This window comes from Petaurus breviceps, unplaced genomic scaffold (assembly GCF_028583685.1).
Source record: "Petaurus breviceps papuanus isolate PSGF00001 unplaced genomic scaffold, PetGlider_PUasm1.0 229, whole genome shotgun sequence".
Classification (NCBI taxonomy): domain Eukaryota; kingdom Metazoa; phylum Chordata; class Mammalia; order Diprotodontia; family Petauridae; genus Petaurus; species Petaurus breviceps.
Genome location: NW_027185903.1, coordinates 5,889,983 through 5,909,452, shown reverse-complemented (window position 1 = coordinate 5,909,452; position 19,470 = coordinate 5,889,983). Strand labels below are relative to the sequence as shown.

At 37.5% G+C, this 19,470-nt stretch overlaps 2 protein-coding genes and 1 pseudogene across 8 annotated transcripts in view; 2 read left to right on the top strand and 1 right to left on the bottom strand.

Annotated features, from left to right (window-relative positions):
* The window catches only part of NADK2 (NAD kinase 2, mitochondrial), a 62,678-nt gene extending 47,462 nt beyond the window's left edge, over window positions 1-15,216 (top strand). For 6 of the 7 annotated variants that reach the window (XM_069096139.1, XM_069096138.1, XM_069096143.1 and 3 more), the window contains 4 exons: window positions 5,868-5,923; window positions 6,008-6,061; window positions 9,855-9,978; window positions 12,400-15,216. In XM_069096139.1, coding sequence (XP_068952240.1) covers window positions 5,868-5,923; window positions 6,008-6,061; window positions 9,855-9,978; window positions 12,400-12,538 — 373 coding nt within the window. In that variant the 3' untranslated portion in view covers window positions 12,539-15,216. Of the gene's footprint in view, window positions 1-5,867; window positions 5,924-6,007; window positions 6,062-9,854; window positions 9,979-12,399 lie in introns of those variants that run through there. The other variant, XR_011169872.1, reaches the window with a different exon arrangement.
* Window positions 6,079-9,846, top strand: LOC138167374 (eukaryotic translation initiation factor 3 subunit C pseudogene; annotated as a pseudogene).
* Window positions 15,217-16,857: 1,641 nt separating the features above from the next.
* SKP2 (S-phase kinase associated protein 2) overlaps window positions 16,858-19,470 on the bottom strand; it is a 35,003-nt gene continuing 32,390 nt past the window's right edge. Inside the window, exon 10 of the mRNA XM_069096137.1 lies at window positions 16,858-18,849. Coding sequence (XP_068952238.1) covers window positions 18,819-18,849 — 31 coding nt within the window. The 3' untranslated portion in view covers window positions 16,858-18,818. The remainder of the gene's footprint in view (window positions 18,850-19,470) is intronic.

Here is a 19,470-nt window from a genome sequence, read left to right as displayed (position 1 = left end):
TTCCTTTTTGTTAGAAGGGGGGAATACTGCATATAATTATAATCTTGGTTGATGTGTTGATTAGTTTTGCTGAGCAGTTTTTCCTACCTCCTTGTTAGAAGAGATGTTCCTTTAAGAATTGAAGGGGAAAGGGAAATACTGCGAAATACAAGTGATGTATAAAAATAAAAGATACCAGTACAAAGATAAATTTGTAAAATAGGTTATACCAGAATTACTTTCATTTGTTAGTAGTATTACTAAAATGATAGATCAGGTGAATGCTGTGTATTTGGTTTACCTGGATTTTGTCAGAGTATCTCATAAAGTTCTTGTGGAAAATATGGAGAGCTATAATCTAGGCAACATGGATATTTAAATTTGAAGTGGTTGGAGGGTTTATTAGACTGTAGAGTAGTTGTTAATATTGATTGTCAGGCATCAGGGGGTCTGTAGTGTTGTAGCCCAGGAATCTTGTGCTTGATGTTCAAAAACAATTTTTTTTTCCCTTTTGGAGGGCAGTTGGGGTTAAGTAACTTGCCCAAGGTTACACCGCTAGTTTTTTTTGTGTGGGTGTTAAGTGTCTGAGGCCGGAACCAAACTTAGGTCCTTCTGACTCTGCGGCCGTGCTTTTACTCGCTGTGCCACCTACCCACCCCCTCAAAAACAAATTTTTATCAATAACCTGGAAAAATATAAAGCTGTTATATTTATCACATTTTTAGAATTCACCAAACTGGGAGAAATAGCTAACACTGGATGACATTGTCAGGATCCAAAAAGATCTTAATATGCTGTAATGGTGATGGGAATTTGAAGATCTTCCCTGCCCCCTAATAGGCTAAATGTAATCACATGCAGCCTGTAGTGTTGAAGGCTGGAGCAGAGCCCACAGAAATCCGGGAGTCAGAGCAGTTAGATGGAGGGAGAGAAGATGCAGGCAAGGAGACAGCTAGGATTGTAAGTGTTTGTGGGAAGGCTAAAGATAAGGTGTTGCTCTCTCTGGTGATAAGGTATATTAACTTCTTTGTAGCTATGATGGATTTGACTTTCTGGTTTGGGGATTTGATTTTCTGGTGTCTGAATAAATGTTTTGCTTCTGTCTTCTGTATGGAGAGTCTGTTATGTTAAGATTAAGAACTGTGCTGGCATATTCATAATTGCCATCGGTGCTGTGAATATTGTGTTGGTGCTACACATGCTTAGAGCAGGGATTGACAAACTATCCATGGGCCAATTCCTGCCTGCTGTCTGTTTTGGTAAGGAAAGTCCTAAACTAAAATTTATTTTTATATTTTAAATGAAGTTTTATTGTATTTTAAAATGTAAACATTGGGGTGGCTAGGTGGCACAGTGAATAGAGCACTGGCCCTGGAGTCAGGAGGAACTGAGTTCAAATACGGCCTTAGGCACTTAACACTTACTAGCCATGTGACCTTGGACAAGTCACTTAACCCCAATTGCCCTGCCTTCCCCCCCTCCAAAAGGCAAAAAAAAAAAATTTAAAATGTAAACACCATTAGGTAAATGCATTGGTTGGACTTTGAAAAAAATAGTTTTGCAAACTCAAGATGGGTAAGACATAATTAGATGGAAGTTTGAAAAAAGATCTGGGATTTTGGTGGACTGCAAGTTCAATATATGAGTCACCAGTGTGATATGGTAGTGAGAAAAGTCCATGGGATCTTGAAATGCATTTAGAGAGACAGCTTTCAGGAACAAGGGCGTGATGGTCCATCTTCGGAACAATGAGGTGGTAAAGGGGCAGCTAGGCGGTGCAGTGGGAAGAGTGCCCGGCCTGGAGTCAGGACGACCTGAGTTAAAGCCAGCCTCAGACACGTACTAGCTGGGTGACCCTGGACAAGTCACTTAACCCCATTTACTTCAATTTCCCCATTTGCCAAATGAACTGGAGAAGGAAATGGCAAACCACTCCAGTATCTTTGCCAAGAAAACCTCAAATGGAGTCACAGAGTCAGACACAACTGAAATGAATGAACAACAACAGTCCCTTTATGCTTTGTCCTGATCAGACCGTATAGGGTTTTTTTTTTTAAAGCATTTGGGGTTAAGTAACTTGCTCAAGATTACATGGCCAGTTATTTCTGGGTGTTGTAGTAAGTATCTGAGCCCGGATTCGATCCCAGGTCATCCCGACACTGGAGTCGGTGCTCTTACTCACTGAGCCACCTGGCTGCCCCTAAGCAATTGGGGTTAAGTAACTTGTTCAAGGTTACATGGCCAGGTGTTTCTGGGTAGGTGCTAAGTGCCTGAGCCCAGATTCAATCCCAGGTCATCCCGACTCTGGGGCCGGTGCTTTTACTCACTGTGCTACTTGGCCGCCCCCATATAGAGTATTCTGTTCATTTCTGGGTGGACATTGATAAGTCAGGGACTGTTCAGAGGTGATCACCTACTATGGTGAAGAGCTTGAAGACCTAGAGGAATCATGGGAGCTATCCACAAGTATCTGAATACTTTATCTGGAAGAGGGTTGGTTAGACTTTTGTTTTGTCCCAAAGTACAGAAGTAGGAGTAATGGGTAGAAAAGGCAAAATTATTTCCTAATAGTAAAAGCTGTTCAAAAGTAGAATAGGCTGCCTTGGAAGGTTCCTTTGAGGTTTTTAAGCAGAAACTGGATGACTGTAATCAGGTAATTATAGTCAGAATTTCTTTGGCGTTTGAGTTGAATTAGATTGGATTATATGGCTGCCGAGATCTCTTCCAACTCCGAAATTCTATGATTCTGTTCAGTTGGGCTGACTTTGTAGCTTTCTAATTAATTAGAACCCAGAAGTTGCTGAAGTAAAAATGTTTCAGGTACTTCTGGAATGTCAAGGAATATTCAAATTACTGAATAATTGTACCCATTTTACATGGCAGCAAGGTTATGCTTCAGATTCTGAAAACTTGACTAAAGCAATATGTGAACTCAGCCTTACCAGAGAGCAGGCTGGTTTTTATATAGGCAAAGGAACTAGAGACCAAGTTGCCAACATTTGTTGGATTATGGAGAAAGCAAAGGAGTTGCAGAAAAACATCTTCTCCTACTTCATTGAAAAGTCTTTGCATGGATCACAACAAAATGTGACAAGTCCTCAATGAGATGGGAGTACCAGATCATCTTATTTGTTTACTAAGGAACCTGTATATGGGCCAAGAAGCAACAGTTGGAACAAAACATGGAATAGCTGATTGGTTTAAGATCAGAAAAGGAGTAGGACAAGGCTATATATATATATATAATACTTTACTTATTTAACTTATATGCAGATATGCAGATGATACCATTCTGATGGCAGTAAGTGAAAAAAGGAATTTAGAAGCCTCTTGATGGGGGTGAACGAGAAGAGTATAAAACCTGGCTTGAAGCTTAATATTAAAAAAAACTAAGATCTTGGCAACTGGTCGCATCACTTCCTGGCAAATGGAAGGATAGGAAATAGAAACAGGGGCGGCCAGGTAGCACAACGAGTAAGAGCACCAGTGTCAGGATGACCTGGAGATCGAATCCTGGGCTCAGACACTTAGCACCCACCCAGAAACACCTGGCCGTGTAACCTTGAGCAAGTTACTTAACCCCGATTGCTTAGGGGCGGCCAGGTGGCTCAGCAAGTAAGAGCACCAGCTCCAGTGTCAGGATGACCTGGATCGAATCCCGGGCTCAGATACATAACTGGCCGTGTAACCTTGAGCAAGTTACTTAACCCTGATTGCTTAAAAAAAAAAAAGAAATAGAAACAGTGTCAGATTTTATATTCTTGGGCTCAAAGATCACTTCAGATGGCTTCTGTAGCCATGAAATTAAAAGATGCTTGCTCCTTGGAAGGAAAGCTATGGCAAATCTGGACAACATACTAAAAAACAGAGCCATCACCTTGTTGGCACAGGTCTATTTATAGTCAAGGCTCTGATTTTTCCAGTAGTAATTCATGGCTGTGATAGATGGACTATAAGGAAAGCTGAAATCTATGGAATTGATAGTTTTGAATTTCGGTCCTGGAGAAGATTTTTGAGAGTCTCTTAGACAGCAAGGAAGTCAGATCAGTCAGTGCTTAATACTGAAGCTTACAAATATTAACTTTGGCCTCATAATGAGAAGACAAGATTCATTGGAAAAGACCCTGATTGAAAGCAAAAGGAAAAGGGGATGGTTGAAGATGAGAGGGATAGATATTGTCATGGAAACAATGAACAGACAGACTTGGACAGACCTCAAGAGATAATGGAGGATAGAAGGGCCTGGTGGGGCTTTGTTCCATGGGGTTGCCAAGAATTGGACGTGACTGAATAACAACTCCTTCCCCCATTCAGGAATTCCTGGGACCACTCTAAAACCTTCCACATGCCTATATCACATGTCTCCATTGTTACTTAAAATTCTCAACTACCTCAGTGCTCTGACATTTTTTGACAAGGTTTTGGTAGAAGGGCTAGAGCATTAGAATTTGTAATGACAGACTGCTTTTCTTAAATTATTTAAAGAGGGTTCTGCTGAAATCTTTGGGCCCCTTCTCAGAATATTTTTAAATGTATAAAACAAAACATGTAGGATTGCAGAGGAACCAATTACCTTGAAATAAAATTATCAATGTTTTTTTAAAGTTCAGACTCTTGGGGGTAGGGTAAGGCAGTTGTGGCTAAATGCCAGGATCATACAGCCCAGGGTCATACAGCTAGTAAGTGTCAAGTGTCTGAGGCCGAATTTGAACTTGGGTTCTCTTGACTCAAGGGCCAGTACTCTATCCACTGTGCCAGTTAGCTGTCCCACAGACTCCTATTTTTTTAAATTTTAATTAATTAATTTATTTTTAGTTTATAGTATTCATGTCCACAAGCTTTTGAGTTTTAAATTTTCTCCTCTTCCCTTCCCTCCCCACCCCAAGATGATGTGCAGTCTGATATATACATATACATTCATATTAAACATTTTCATATTAGTCATGTTGTAAAGAAGAATTATAAAAGATGGAATGAACCACAAGAAAGAAGAAACAAAATAAAAAAAGAACAAACAGTATCTGCATTCAAACTCTAATTCTTTCTCTGAATGTGGATAGCATTTTCTATTAGCCTTTTGGAGCTGTCTGAGAACCTTGCATTGTTGAAAAGAACAAGTCTATCAAAATTAGTCATCACACAATGTAGCTGTAACTGTGTACAGTGCTCTTCTGGTTCTGCTCACCTCACTCAGCATCAGTTCATTTAAGTCTTTCCAGGTTTTACAGACTCCTTAAGAATTGATTTAAGATCTATTATTATTAGGAGATACTAAATGGCTAGAATACTCTTAAGCAATGTAGATATCCCTTTCTTTGAATTTGTGTAATGAGTTTTACATAGGGTTAAAATACTGTTTCCCAAAATATAGCAATATATGTTAAATCATGGTATGACATGCCACATTATTTATTATAAAGCATTTTATTGTACCTTGTGTAAAGTTTTTTGCTATTTAGCTTTGAGAGATAATTTTAAAAACTGTCTTTTTCCTTGTACCATAATTATTCAAAGAAAAACATTGTTTAGTCTTTAGTTGTTGGACATTTATGAACCATTCCGGTATTCTGATTTCTTCAGAATTGTGCGTGCACTCTCAGGAGAGGTTCTGGAGTCTGAATCTGTTATTAAGATGTTGGTTACAAAGTGAGGTTTATATTTAGGACTTTAGTTTAACCTTAAACCTCATAATTGTATTTAGTACTATCCTGTGTTGAGTTAGTTATTGCATTTATACATAAGTACACATTTTAGTCTTGGCTAGATATTAAAAATCCTCTCATATACTTGGTTACTAAGAGAGAATAAACTAGCTATACAAAAATCTAGATTTTTCTAAAACTCAAGTACTTAAAGTAAAGCAACAAAAATTATGATTTTGTTTCTAGGTCATATAATATTAACAGGGTTGCAACACAAGCTGTAGAAGATGTTTTAAAGATTGGTAAGTACCACAGTGACTACTTTATGCTAGTTGTATTTTTTAAAAGAATTTTCTTTAATTCCAGTGCTTTTCCTCTTCTAACAGCTAAACAACAAGCAAACTTGGATCTCCCACTGAATAAGGAATTAGTTGAGAAAGGTTAGTGAAGTTAATTTCTTTAGTTTGGCTGATGTTGGTTCTAAATAATGCTATACTTAGTAGCAAAGAACGGCAACACCATAACATGTACTGGTCACTTGAGTGAAATCATGGAATCCTCCAATATGTGTATCTTTTTCATTATTGGACATTTAAGTTTTCTCACCCCTTCCCCAATCCCTTTCACTGTGTCCCTCCTACTCTATAACCTTCCCTCCTCCATTGTGCACATTAAAAAACAAAAAATAAAATATAAAACTCCTCAATACATAGCTGCATAGCACAGAAAAACAAATTGCCATGTTATCTGTGTCTGAAAATATGCTTCTTTCTGCATTTTAAGTTCATGATCATTCTGTCAGGAGGTGAGTGTCATGTTTCATATTAATTCTTTTGGACTTGTGGTTTACCTTTGTCCTAAAGTTTTTCAAAATTGTTTTACACAGCAGTTCTCAAATTTTTTGGCCTCAGAACTCCTTTGTACTTTTAAATTAAAGATTGCTCCAGTGCCTTATTTGGTCCATGTCCACGTTCTGTCTGGCCTGCAACCTTCTGAGTGTCCACTGACATGTCACCACCTTGGATAGCATTCTGAGTCCTGTACAAGAAGGGGCTGGTGCCTAACCCCATAGAGAGCAACTGCAGCCAATGCTCATTGTTGCTCGTGGATGGGAACTCTAAGGCAAAGTGCTAGAGACAAGATGTCGGAGGAGCTGACCAACCTTATCTGCACTATCTGGAATGCCCTGAACATTTAGGATGTCACTAAATGTCTTGAGGAATTTAAGCTCCTGGGAAGGGCCACGAGCGTTGTGGACAGAGAGTTTGTCTCCTAATTGTACATCCACATCCTGGTGATGTGGGAAACTGCCTCAGTGAGCTACGGGAGGGCAGTGAGGGAACGGAGATGAGCAAGAGCATCCGCAGGCTCTGAGCACTTGGCATCAGAAGACTCGTAAATGTGACCAGGAATACACAGTCCAGATCACCAGCTATAGGCAGAACCTGCGCAGTCTGCAGATGGGGATGCTGAGAAGAATGAGGGCTCAGAAACTTCTTCCTCTCCAGACGAAGATGAGGATGGTCTCAGTGTGACAAGTTTCCTGAAGAAGTCTGAGGCACCATTTAGAGAAAGTTGCATGTTCCTCAAGAAGATGGAGAACGAAGATGAGAATCTGGATGATGATGAAGACTGGGGTTCAGATTCCACTTCCTTGGATTCTGACTTAGGAGGATGATGGAAAATAATATACCTTGTTGGTTTCCAAATTCCTTAGAAAAGAGCAGCACAGATAAAAAGACTGTAGAAAAGAAGCGAGAAAAAGCATGTTTCAAAATCCAAAGTGCCTAGATGAGGAGGAGAATAATGAAGATGGGAATTGGGAGAGGGTTTGGGGAGGGGCACCGCTTATCAAGCCTAAAATGTTTGCCAAGGGAACAGCGATTACCCAGGTAGTGGTAGTCAAGAGGTTGAATGAACTCTTGTGAGTTTGTTATGAGAAAGTAATTGGTCTGTGAGCCCAGATTGAGTTGCTGCCACTGCTGGTTCAGTGACATAATCTATAGGAAGGCGTGATTATTAAAATCAGATTCAATACCATTACTTCCCCCTATGACTACAATCCCAACATGGCCACATACATGAAACCAGAGATGTGGTAGAAGTGCTTAGATTTATATCAGTGAATTGATAGACATCTTGTTTGTAAATCCTAACCTCTCTGTAGGAGAGAACATTCTGGGGCAAAATAAGACCCTATCTAACTTTGTAGTTGTAGTTGTGTCCTAACTCTGGTGGGAAGGATAGATGAAAAGTTTATCAGGATTGTATAGAACACAAATCCTCATTCCTAAGAACAGGTGGAACATCCCAAGGATGAGGCTCCTGTCTGAGTGTGTTCAGTGCTAGCTACAGGAAAAAAGAATGACCGAGATTTGCCATATCTACCTTGTCATGTGCTCCATGGCTACTATAAGTTTGACGGCAAGGCCCATCACAGGCAGCTTGCAGCCCCCATGAAGGGTCCTCAAAGTCAGAGCAAGATCAGGCTGAAAATTACGGGGAGGATTCAAATGTGCAAGTATATATATATATATATATATACACATATCCAAGATTAGACCAAGTTCAGACATGTGCACTCCTCTGCTACATCTACCAACATGTCCTTCATTCTCACTAGTACCTTAAGAGCTACTTACAGAACAGAATTCAGCATGCAGAACCTCTTGTGCAGATCCTTTATAACCATACCATAGTGCTGTTTGGCATCTGTGTTTTCTGCCAGGTCTAACCAAGGATGCACACAGTGCCCTTCTGGATATTTCAGTCAGGTGGTCATGCTAAGAAACTGGTGGGGCAGGGCAGAAACCAGGAGTGGAGAAGGTGGAGTGTTGTTGCCAAGTTTCTTTCTACTTGCATATTAACCTGGAGCTCCTTAAATATGTCTATTTGGTATCTGCCATGCTTCTGAAGATCTTGTACATAGCAGCCCATGAAAATGACACCTGGAGGTGTATGATTAGCAGACAGTTCCACCACCAGCTGTGCGTGGATGAGCAGCAGCCCTTGCTGGGTGCACTTGGGTAAATAAAGGAAGTAGAAGCTTCTAAAGCAGTGAAAATGGGTGACTGGAAGAGTTGGCCACAGTTTTATTATTAATGAGAAGATGAAAAGGAAAGTTTGGGATTTGTTCCCTGAGGCCAACAAAGCCCATACCATGCTAGTTAGATCCAATCTGTCTTTTCACCTATAGCAATGTCTACAAATCTATTATTAGCATGCGGATAGTGTCTGATATGTTCCAGATGGATCTGCCTGCTATTCACTCCATAATTGGCAAAATGATCATCGGTGAGGAGTTTATGGGTTCTTGGACTAGCCAGCACAGACAGTGGTGACTCACTGCACAGAGCCCACAGCCAGAAAGAACCTGGTCCTACAGCTGGCAGAAGATCTGGGCAGCTTGATGGAAAACAATGAGTGTCTTCAACCATAAGCAGAGTACCTGTTGAGGTTAAGAGACCAGAAGGATGACTGCTGAAAAAAAATAGAGAAGATATATGCATTGGGGAGGTTACTACTAGCAAGCAGTTACAGATTTCCTACTGACTTCCTCAGGGGGTGCAACCCTTGAAATGTAACATTAATCTAGAGCATAGGTTCCCTTACTTATTTGGCTTACTGCCCCCTTTTAAAAAAAAATATGCAGTACCCTCTGGGGTTAGGTTAGGTTAACTCTTACATTTATTCATTGTCCCCCAACTGCATTTGAGGCTACTACCACTGTTGTTTTCAGGGGCGGTATTTGGGAACCTATGATCCAGAGTAATTAAAAGTCTATATTGTGTTGAAGAAAAAATTATTGAATACCTTACAAAGAGCATTTGTTTGTGTTGGGTCTATCTACCTGTATTTACCATTAGATCTTAAAATATCCTATTATTATAAAAATAAATTTGACCTCATTGACCTCCTCAAAGGGTTCTTGAACAGTATTTTGAGAACTAATGCTCTTATGTTTTTGTTATCATTGTACAAATTTCTGTCATAGTTATGTTCACTTTGCTCTGTACCAGTTCATAAAGATCTTATAAGTTTTCTCTGAAACTATCCATTCTGTTATTTTTATGGTATAATAATCTTATTCTTATACCACAATTTGTTTAGCTGTTCCCCAATACAAGGATATCCCTCATGTTTTCCAATTTTTAGCTACTACAAAAGGAACTACTAGATTTTTGTATATATCATTGAAATTTGTTTTGTTTACTTTTATTTCTCTATTTTCAGTAACAAATGAGTATAATGAATCTTTATTGTATAGTCCGGAAGAGCCAAAGATGCTTTTCAGCATTCGGGAGCCTATAGCAAATCGCATATTCTCAAGTAGTCGTCAGCGTTGTTTCTCTTCAAAGTAAGTTTTGTAAGGTTTCACTAGTGACTGTTTTCTTCCCTGTTAAGTACTAATGTGAATCGCTTTTCATTAAATTCACTTATTTGTAGTTAACGTAGTAGAAAAACAACCTGTTGAAAAAAATGGTAATAAGAGATTGGTTTTAAGGGTACTCTATTCAGTCCTATTCTGAACTGGTAGATGTCTCAAGAGAAACTTTCCAGTTTATGTGTTATTTGGAGATGTTGGATCTTTCACTTGGTTTTGATTTGTTAATCTAACAAGGTAATGGAATGCTAAAAACCAGATCAATGTATTGAGAAAAACTTGAATAGAAGCTAATACTTTACTTCTTACAGAAATTTAATTCTACTTAAAGTAGACTAAAGTAATCAGATTCAGTGCTTTCAGTTTTTCCTCAGTGCACAACAGTATTAAAAATAACTGGATGTTTCTTATAAATTTATTTTAGAATTCAAAAGAGAAATTAATGGCTTATTTTAGAAACTGATTTCTGCTTTAGCCGTTTCAGGAAGCCTTACTGTTGAAAGAAAATTTGAACTCTTTGACAAAAATCATACTTTTCTTATCAATTTTATTTATTTTATTGTTCACCAGTTACATGTAAAAATTTTTAACATTCATTTTTAAACTTTGAATTCCAAATTCTCTCCCTTTCTCCCTCTTCACTCATTCCCACACCCCGTCCCTTGAGAAAGCAAGAGGTTTGATATAGGTTATATATTGCAGAACATTTCCATAATTGTGAGAGAAAACACAGACCAAAAACTCAAGAAAAATTAAGTTAAAAAAACAATTATGCATCAGTCTTTATTCAGACACCATCAGTTCTTTCTCTGGGGATGGATAGCATTTTTCATCATAAGTCCTTCAGAGTTGTCTTGGATCATTGTATTGCTGAGAATAGCTAAGCCATTCACAGCTGATCATCTTACAATATTGCTGTTACTCTGTACACAGTACATTTCACTTTGCATCAGCTCATGTAAGTGTTTCCCAGTTTTTCTGAGAGCATTCTGCTCATCATTTCTAATAGTATTCCATTATAATCACATACCACAATTTGTTCAGCTGTTTACCCAATTGATGGGCATCCCCTCATTTTCTAATTCTTTGCCCTCAAAAAAAGAGCTGCTATAAATATCTTTGCACGTATAGGTCCTTTTCCTTTTTTATCTCTCTTGGGATACAAACCTAGTAGTGGTATTGCTAGGTTAAAGGGTATGCATGGTTTTATAGCCCTTTGGGCATAATTCCAAATTGCTCTACAGAATGGTTGAATCAGTTCACAACTCCAACAGAGCATTAATGTCTCATTTTCCCCCACATACCTCCAACATCTGTCATTTATATTTTCTGCCCTATTGGCCAAAATAATAGGTATGAGCTATAACCTCAGAATTGTTTTAATTTGCATTTCATCAGTCAGTAGAGAGTTAGAGTATTTTTTCATATGGCTATAGATAACTTTGATTACTTCATCTGAAAACTGATCATATCTTTTGATCGTTTATCACTTGAGGAATGGCTCTTATTTGTATAAAATTTACTCAGTTATCTACGTTTGAAAATGCGGCCTTTATCAGAAAACTTGCTTCAAATTTTTTTCAGTTACTTTTGCTCTTATTTCCCTCTCTTATTCCCTCCTTTTTATTCTGTTCTTTCTTCTTTCACCCTGTTTCTCCTTAAAAGTGTTTTGCTTCTGACTCCCCTCCCCGCCAAAAGTCATACTTTCCTAGTTAATTTCCAGTGTTTGTCTGTGAAGAAATTCCCTAATAATGCAGACCACCTACTGTTCTGAAAATTATATTCTTGAGTGTGACATTTAACATTGAGAGATTGTTACTTGCCTCTATGTGTCAGAGATAGGAATTTAATTTACATGTTCCTGGCTGTGGCCTGCTATACCACATTGCCTCTCACCATTTCCTTATTAAGAAAAGTTTAGCTTTAAACTTCTGTTTAGACTTTGTAAATTTTCTTTATATGTACAGGTTTTCAGGTCATAAAAGCATTTTCATTTTAGTCATTTGTGAGTTAATTTTGGTAGGCCTTATTTTAAATTCATGATGTTGCTATCAGTAAGCATAAAATAGCACAGTGGTCTTAAAGATACTGATTCTTTTTCATGAAAACTCATTTTACTTTTGGAAATATCTTAAATTTTATTAGTTCATTAATAAAACATGCCCACCAAAACATTCTGTGAACTCGGTGAGGGTTTATCCAACTTCATATACCTTGAAAAATTAATTTGGAGGTTTGAGGTTAGCAAAGTTATAATTATATTTAATCGACATGGACTTCATAATATTTCAAAGATGACCAAACTGCTAAAATGCTGTGATTTTTCATTTGCTTATTATTTTGTGAAAATTATTCCTAAGGTTAATGATAATGTGTTTCTTCTTTAATTTGCAGGGTTTGTGTTCGTTCTCGTTGTTGGGATGCCTGTATGGTTATAGATGGAGGAACTTCTTTTGAGTTTAATGATGGAGCAATAGCTTCAATAATGATCAATAGAGATGATGAACTTCGAACTGTGCTGCTAGAGCAGTGAAGGATTTACTCAGTGGACAATAAATTCTGATCACCCCAAGAAAAACATTTCAACTGCAGAAACAGACTGCATGTCATAGTGCTGCATTAAAAAAAAAATTGTTGATGGCTATTCCTTACAATTTGGATACAGAGCCAGCTCTGAAATTTGGGAGATCTTGAGAGAACTCCTGTGGTTGAGAAAGCTTGAGAAAAAGTATTTATTGCCTAAGAAAACTGATGGACTAAAACTACACAGAATTCTTAGAATTGGTGCCAGCTGTATAACCTACAGATGTTTTTAAGTGGTAATACCTTTAAATTTTAAGGAGGTAGGTTCAAATAAAAGATTAAATGTATAGGGTGTGATTTAACTATGATAGGGTCCCTTCACCTCTTCCCTCATCCCCCACTTCCTCCAATAGTAGTCAAGGATTGTTCAAACCAAACATACTTATCACTCATGAATTTTTTTTTTACAGAGAAACAACTTGAATGTTAAGATTTATTGTTCTGATGATGATGATAGATAATTTTTATAAATGCTGACATTAATCTATTTGAAATAGGTAAATGTTTTTTATATGTACTTTTCAGAATTTTCTAATTTCAGAACATGGTGATGATAATAATGCCTTATTTTTTCATCTTAAGTGATCTAAGGCCAATGTGAAATTTAAGTCTTTTTCCTTTTCTGCCCCAATGTTTCCTCTCATTTAAAAAAAAAACTTTACAGGAACCCTTTCATTTATATCTTGAATCAGGTTCTGCTTTTCACTTGTGGTCTAAATGCATTTATCTGGAGAAAATCATGCTGCTATTATAAAATTTCTAACTGCTCAAAAATTGTCTGGATAATGAATCAAAGACTTTTAAATATGTGATCATTGGAGTGGGTAATCTCTAAGGTTCCTTTCAGTTCTACAGTTCCATGATGATGATGATGATGATGATGATGATGTGATAATAAAATGAAGTTATATCTGCATAATCTGAATTTACTTTAACCTTAAGAAAAACCATTTACTCTTTGAATCTACTGGTTGGGTATATAGAATGTGAAAATCAATGAAACATTTGTATTCATTTTCTTTTGAATGCCTGGTTATAGTTTTATTAATTTTTTTTAGTTTTCATCTGATTCACTGCAAGCTTTACATAGCTGCATTGTTCTGTATGTTATGACTTTACTTCCTTTTTTTCCTCACATTATGAATTAGATGAAAATTTGTGAATAAAAATGCAAGAAAATCTCTTTAGTTTTCAGCCCATTAGCAAGTTGCCTTGTAATTTTTTCCCATTACTCCCACTACTGCTTATTAAAAACACTGTATTCTTGTGAAAAAAGTTTCATTGAAAACTTTTTTGTAGCAATAAGTAAAATAATTTGTGAATGATAACAATAATTAAAAACATGAGTGAACTAAAATGTTTTGCCATGCAATATAATTAATTTATCATATTACTTTTACTCACCAAGTTACAAACTGCTTGTGAGTCTTCAGAGAGAGCCCAGGTTTTGTGCCATGTAACAGAATGAGAATAATTAAGATAGCATGTCTTTATTACGTGGATAATGTCAATTTTATTTTAATAATGTTCTTCATCTAAGAAAAACACTATTTTAGAACTAGACCTGACTTGTTTAAGAATGAGTTCAAGCCTTTAGTTTGTATTGATTTTGTTAGTTATTTTAAAAATTTTGAAGCAAGCACTTTGCCCAAGTGGAAATTAATGGTTCTACCATGTAAACATTTCTTCACTCTGAAATATCTTGGTGACTGAATAATATATACAACTTTAAAAAAAATTAAATTTACTACCATCTTTATCATGTGTCAAACAGGAATGTAAAGTTTAAATTCATATTACTTTAATCACACATTCCACTGTGCCATTGTATAAGGTTATAGTGTTAGTTAAGACATGATCTTAGGAATGTGGCTCTTCCATCAGTGCAAGCACTTCATCTTCTGGTGATTTTTGTTCAAAATTACTACATATTAATGTTGGGTTCCTTCTGATTTTACAATAATTAATGAATACAACAACTGAAAGAACAACAGAAAAAGTAAACCCAATATATATATGTTTGTATAGATACATACATATATGTGCATATGTGTATTTGTATACATATAAATATACATAGGAGGCTTCTATAAAGTGGAAGGACTTTTTTTTAACTTTCTAAGGAAGGTAAGGCAAAACAACTTTTAAAAATACATCTTAGTAAACATAACTGGCTAAAAGATCAAATGGACATCTTAACTGACACTAATAAAAGGACATTAGGGAGAAAAATGAACATTTTCCTTAAAAATATTTTGGAAATTTTATTGTGGTTTAGCAAATGCTTAAGTTCTAACTCCATATTTGAAAAAATGAAACAGGAAAAACTTTTATGATATACATTTTTATGTATACATTGATATTTTGAAAAGTAATGACATAATCTCTGAAGTTGTCACTTTTTCATACCATTAGAGTGTAAGCTCCTTAAAGGGCAGGGAATTATGTCTGGCTTTTAATATGACACCGTGAATAATCACACGTTGACTAAGTTTGCCAGTACAAAAACTGTCAGTCTTGATACACAGTTTTGCCAAACTGAAACTTGACATCCTTTGCTTTTATGGAAAAAAAAATACTATGGAGTGTTGGTAATTGAGTGTGTATTAAATACAAAATGATACAGTATTTGCCTAAAGTATTTTCATAATTTTTATGTTTCAAATAGATTTCATTTCTCATCACCAGTTTTTAACATTTGACAGCTACATTTGGATGACGTTAACCCAAGTAGTTTCATTCTTGTTCCTAGCCTCATTTATTTCATAAAATCTCTTACCCAGAGCATCTTGTTTGAAAAATGTTTTGTCAAAAAAATTTTTTATGATTTTTCTAACACATGGGTGGCCCAACTTTCAAAATATGTATTAAACTCATCAGCATGTAGATTATCCACTTTTTCTCATTCTTTATTCTTCTAGGCTGGTGTGTGACCAAGGAATGAACATTATTTTTAATATTAGCCAAAGTAGTCAGCCTTTGGTCATCAGAAAGACACATTCTAAAAGTCTTAATATTAATGGATCTCTATCCATATTTCATGATAATGCTTTTGAGAATTGACCATTTCCATTCAGCTTTTCTGTGCACTTGTGATAGTTGATTTGCAAAGTACAAAAGCAATCTATGAGGACTAAAATAAGTTTCATGTGGGACTTAAGGAATATTGTCTTCTGTAGGAATTAGGGCCATAAATTATGTAAACAAGTGAAGGTAGTATGTAAGTGCTATCAACCAGGTACTTGTTAAGTCCCTACTGTGTGGAAAGGAGCTAGGGATAAACATACTAAAGGAAAATTTTCACTCTCAATGAGCTGACATTCTAAGAAGGGAAGGAAGAATGAATGAATGGGAAAAGCATGTATTAAATAATATATCCTAAAGCACACTATGCTAAATAAACCCTGGGGGATAGATAAAAAAAGTGGATACAGTCATCCTTCTTAAGGAGCTTCCATTCTAATGGGGTATAGAAGACTAGAGGTTTCAGTTGCAAGTCTGATGGAAAATTCGCATGGTCCTAAGTGCAAAACAGATGATAATACATCATCAATATTGTTTCCTGATAAAGATCATATTATTTCTGATTTGAACCATATGATGGTGCCAGCGACTTTGATGTCAACACGTTTTTCTGGGTCTTCCCTAGATGTATATGTAAATTTGCATGTGTACATGTATTGTGTTAAGTAAACATGTAAATGGACCCAACATAGAGAACACATAGTTAAATGGCAGTTTGGGAGGAAGAGTAGAAGATGGTGCTTGAGCTACTTAAAAGAAAGAGGAATTCTGTGAGATGAACGTGAAAAGCAACTTCATCCCAGCTCGAGGCCCAACTAGTACAAAGGCAAGGGGGCAGGAGGTGAAGTATCGTCTGTGAGGCACAGAAAAGCCAGTATGGCTGATGGTAGATTTTCTGGAGGGGAGGAGTGTGTAAGAAGACTGAAAAGAAAGGGATCCATTTGTGACAGGCTTGAAAAGTTGAAGAAATTTGTATTTATCTGAGAACCATCAAGGAGCCACTGCAGTTTAATGCATAGTTACATCGTGTGGAGGATGGATTAGAGTGGGGAGGGACTTGAATTAGAGAGAAAAAAATAAAATATTGTCACAGTTTAGGTGAGAGATGTGGAGGGCCTGAATGAAGTAAGGTGACATCTGTATGACTGGAGAAAAGGTTAGACTAGACTAGAGGAGATACTGTGGAGGTAAAAACAGCAAGATTTAGCACCTGATTGGATGTGAGGTATTGATACTAACCCTGAGGTTGCAGATTTGGGAGACTGGAAGAACGATGGTGGGTACCTTTGGCAGAAGTAGGAAAGGGACAATTAGTGGATTCTTGGGGAAAGATAACGAGAGAGTTTGAACATGTTGAATTTGAGATATCTCTGAGACATCAAATAGACAACTGGTAATGCAGAACTAACACTCCAAAGAAACTGGCCTTGGATATACATCTGTGAGTTATCTGTGTACAGATAGTTAAACCCAAAGGAGCCAGTGAAGTCACTAAGAGTATCCAGGAGTCTTGGGAAATAACCATAGGGGTAATGGATGATGAACCAACGTGAGACTGGGGAACAGTTAGGTAAGAGGAGAACCTGTGTCAAGACTCAAAAAAACCTAGAAAGGAGCAAATATCCAGAAGAGGGTGGCAAACAGTGTCGAATGCAGCAGTTAAGGATGAGGGTAGAGATAAGTAAGGCTCATTGGGAAGGGCTGAAAGGATTTCAACTGACCTTCAAAGATGGTAATAACATGAAGAGTGATTGGGTGAGTGTGGGGCTGGGGAAAAGGCAAAGTATGCACAAAGTCTAAGATGTGTAAAAGGAAATAGTGACTAAACTACTAGGAAGGAAGATCAGAGGAAGCGTAGGCTAGCCTGGATTTCAGCGTAATGTAACAATCAAGTCTATCCTTATGAATGAGATGGAGATGCAAGCTAAATCACAGTAGTATAATGAAGTGGATTTAGACTGGTTAAAAGATAAAAGCAAAGAGAGAGAGGCTAATTGATGTCAACTTGAAGGTCTCTTACAATGCCCCAGGAATCTCAATGTCCGTGACCCTGGGGTGCAGTGGTGGTTGTTTTTCCTTCTTATCAGTGATTTGAAGATGTCCATGACAAATACTTGTCAAGTCAGGTGAAATGAAGGTTGGTTATCTAGGGTGGTTATGGAAAAGTTAAGATCTAAAAGAGACCTTGATATGGCATGTCAAGAGGCTGAACTTAGTAAGATGAAAAGTAATAGAAATAAATGTAAAATTACACCTAAGTTTACTACACAAGGATATGGGTAGAATGCCCAAATAACAGTTGATGGGGAAGAATCTGGGAGTTTTTGTAGAGTATAAGCTCAAACATTGTGACATGGGAGCCAAGAAAAGCTCGTGTATTTTTCTGGGGCATTGAGAATCAGGGCTAAATGAGGGAGGTCACAGCTTCCTCTCTTACATCCTGGTCAGAGAACATCTAGAGTACTGCATTCAGTCCCAGGTGCACAAGGTGGGCAGCGAGGAATGTAAGAGGACATTGATTTCCAGACTTCACTGCTGACTCATTTCCATAAGACTATCTACCTTCACACCCCTTATCAGACATGTTTATCATGGTGTCTGACCATATTAAGTACTTAACTGGCCAATTGCCTGGAGGCCACGCCATATGAAGAGTAATCAAAGAAAAAGGATATTCATTCAGAGGGGAAATGAGATGATACCTATATTTGGGTATTTGAGGGGTTATCCTGAGGAAGAGAGACTAGTTTTCTTCTTCTGGTCCACATAAGATAAAACCAAATTGACAATGAAGGAAAATTTAGGCTCCACTTCCAAAATAATGAGCTGTCTTAGGTAGAGGGTTTCCCCCTCTCTGAAGCTTTAAAGTAGTCAAGCCTGCATGACCTTGTCAACATCACAGAATGGTATAGGGTAGTCTCCAAGGAACCTTGCAACTGTTGCTGCCTGGAGTACAAAATTCATAGGGGGTACATGTGACATGTGGGTGGGAACCAAGTTATGTGGTCTTGAAGGCCTGGGTGAAGTGTTGGCCCCAGTCCTTCAGGAAGCAGTTCAACGAATGAAGATTACTTGAGTGTATCATTACTTTATATAAGCTGTATTTTAAGTATAGAAGCTGTGTAGAGGATGGGACAGGCAGAAAGGTAGGGAGACCTGTTGAGGCCATGTGACAAACATCCAAGTATGATGGCTAGGCCCATCTCCTAGTCTGCGCCAGTCTCCTCAGGGAGAGGCCTATAGAGAATACAAAGCAGGATAAACATTGGGTTAAGAATAAAACCCAACATATCAAGACACGTATAGGGACTTGGTAATAATGGTGGAAGTTTCCTAGATGGCACAGGCTCTTTCATTGTTTCAGCATTCTTAGGACTTGACATAGGCCCTTGCACTTAGCAGGTTCCTACTAAATTGCTGGACTGAATTAAATTGGAAAAGATAACAGGAGGAAACCTGTCATCTCTACCCTCTACTTCCTATCCTTAAGTATGGACAGGGCTGAGATTTGGGGCGGGGGCTCCTAAATTTGGGTTAGGGAATTTCTACTGAGATTCACCTTAGCTCTGGGGAGTTTAGGGACCTGGGGGAGAGAAGGATGAGTGGGCCAGATGTTCTTACATAAGAGTTTGAATTTGGCAAAAAAAAAACCTTTTTTCCTAACTTCAGTATAATTGGTTTCCTTTGTATTTTGTTCTTAAGAACTTAATTCTGAGGGGCAGCTAGGTGGTGCAGTGAATAGAATACCAGCCCTGGGTCAGGAGGACCTGAGTTCAAATACAACCTCAGACACTTAACACAAAAACTAGCCTGTGACCTTGGGCAAGTCACTTAACCCCAATTGCCCTCCAAAAAGCA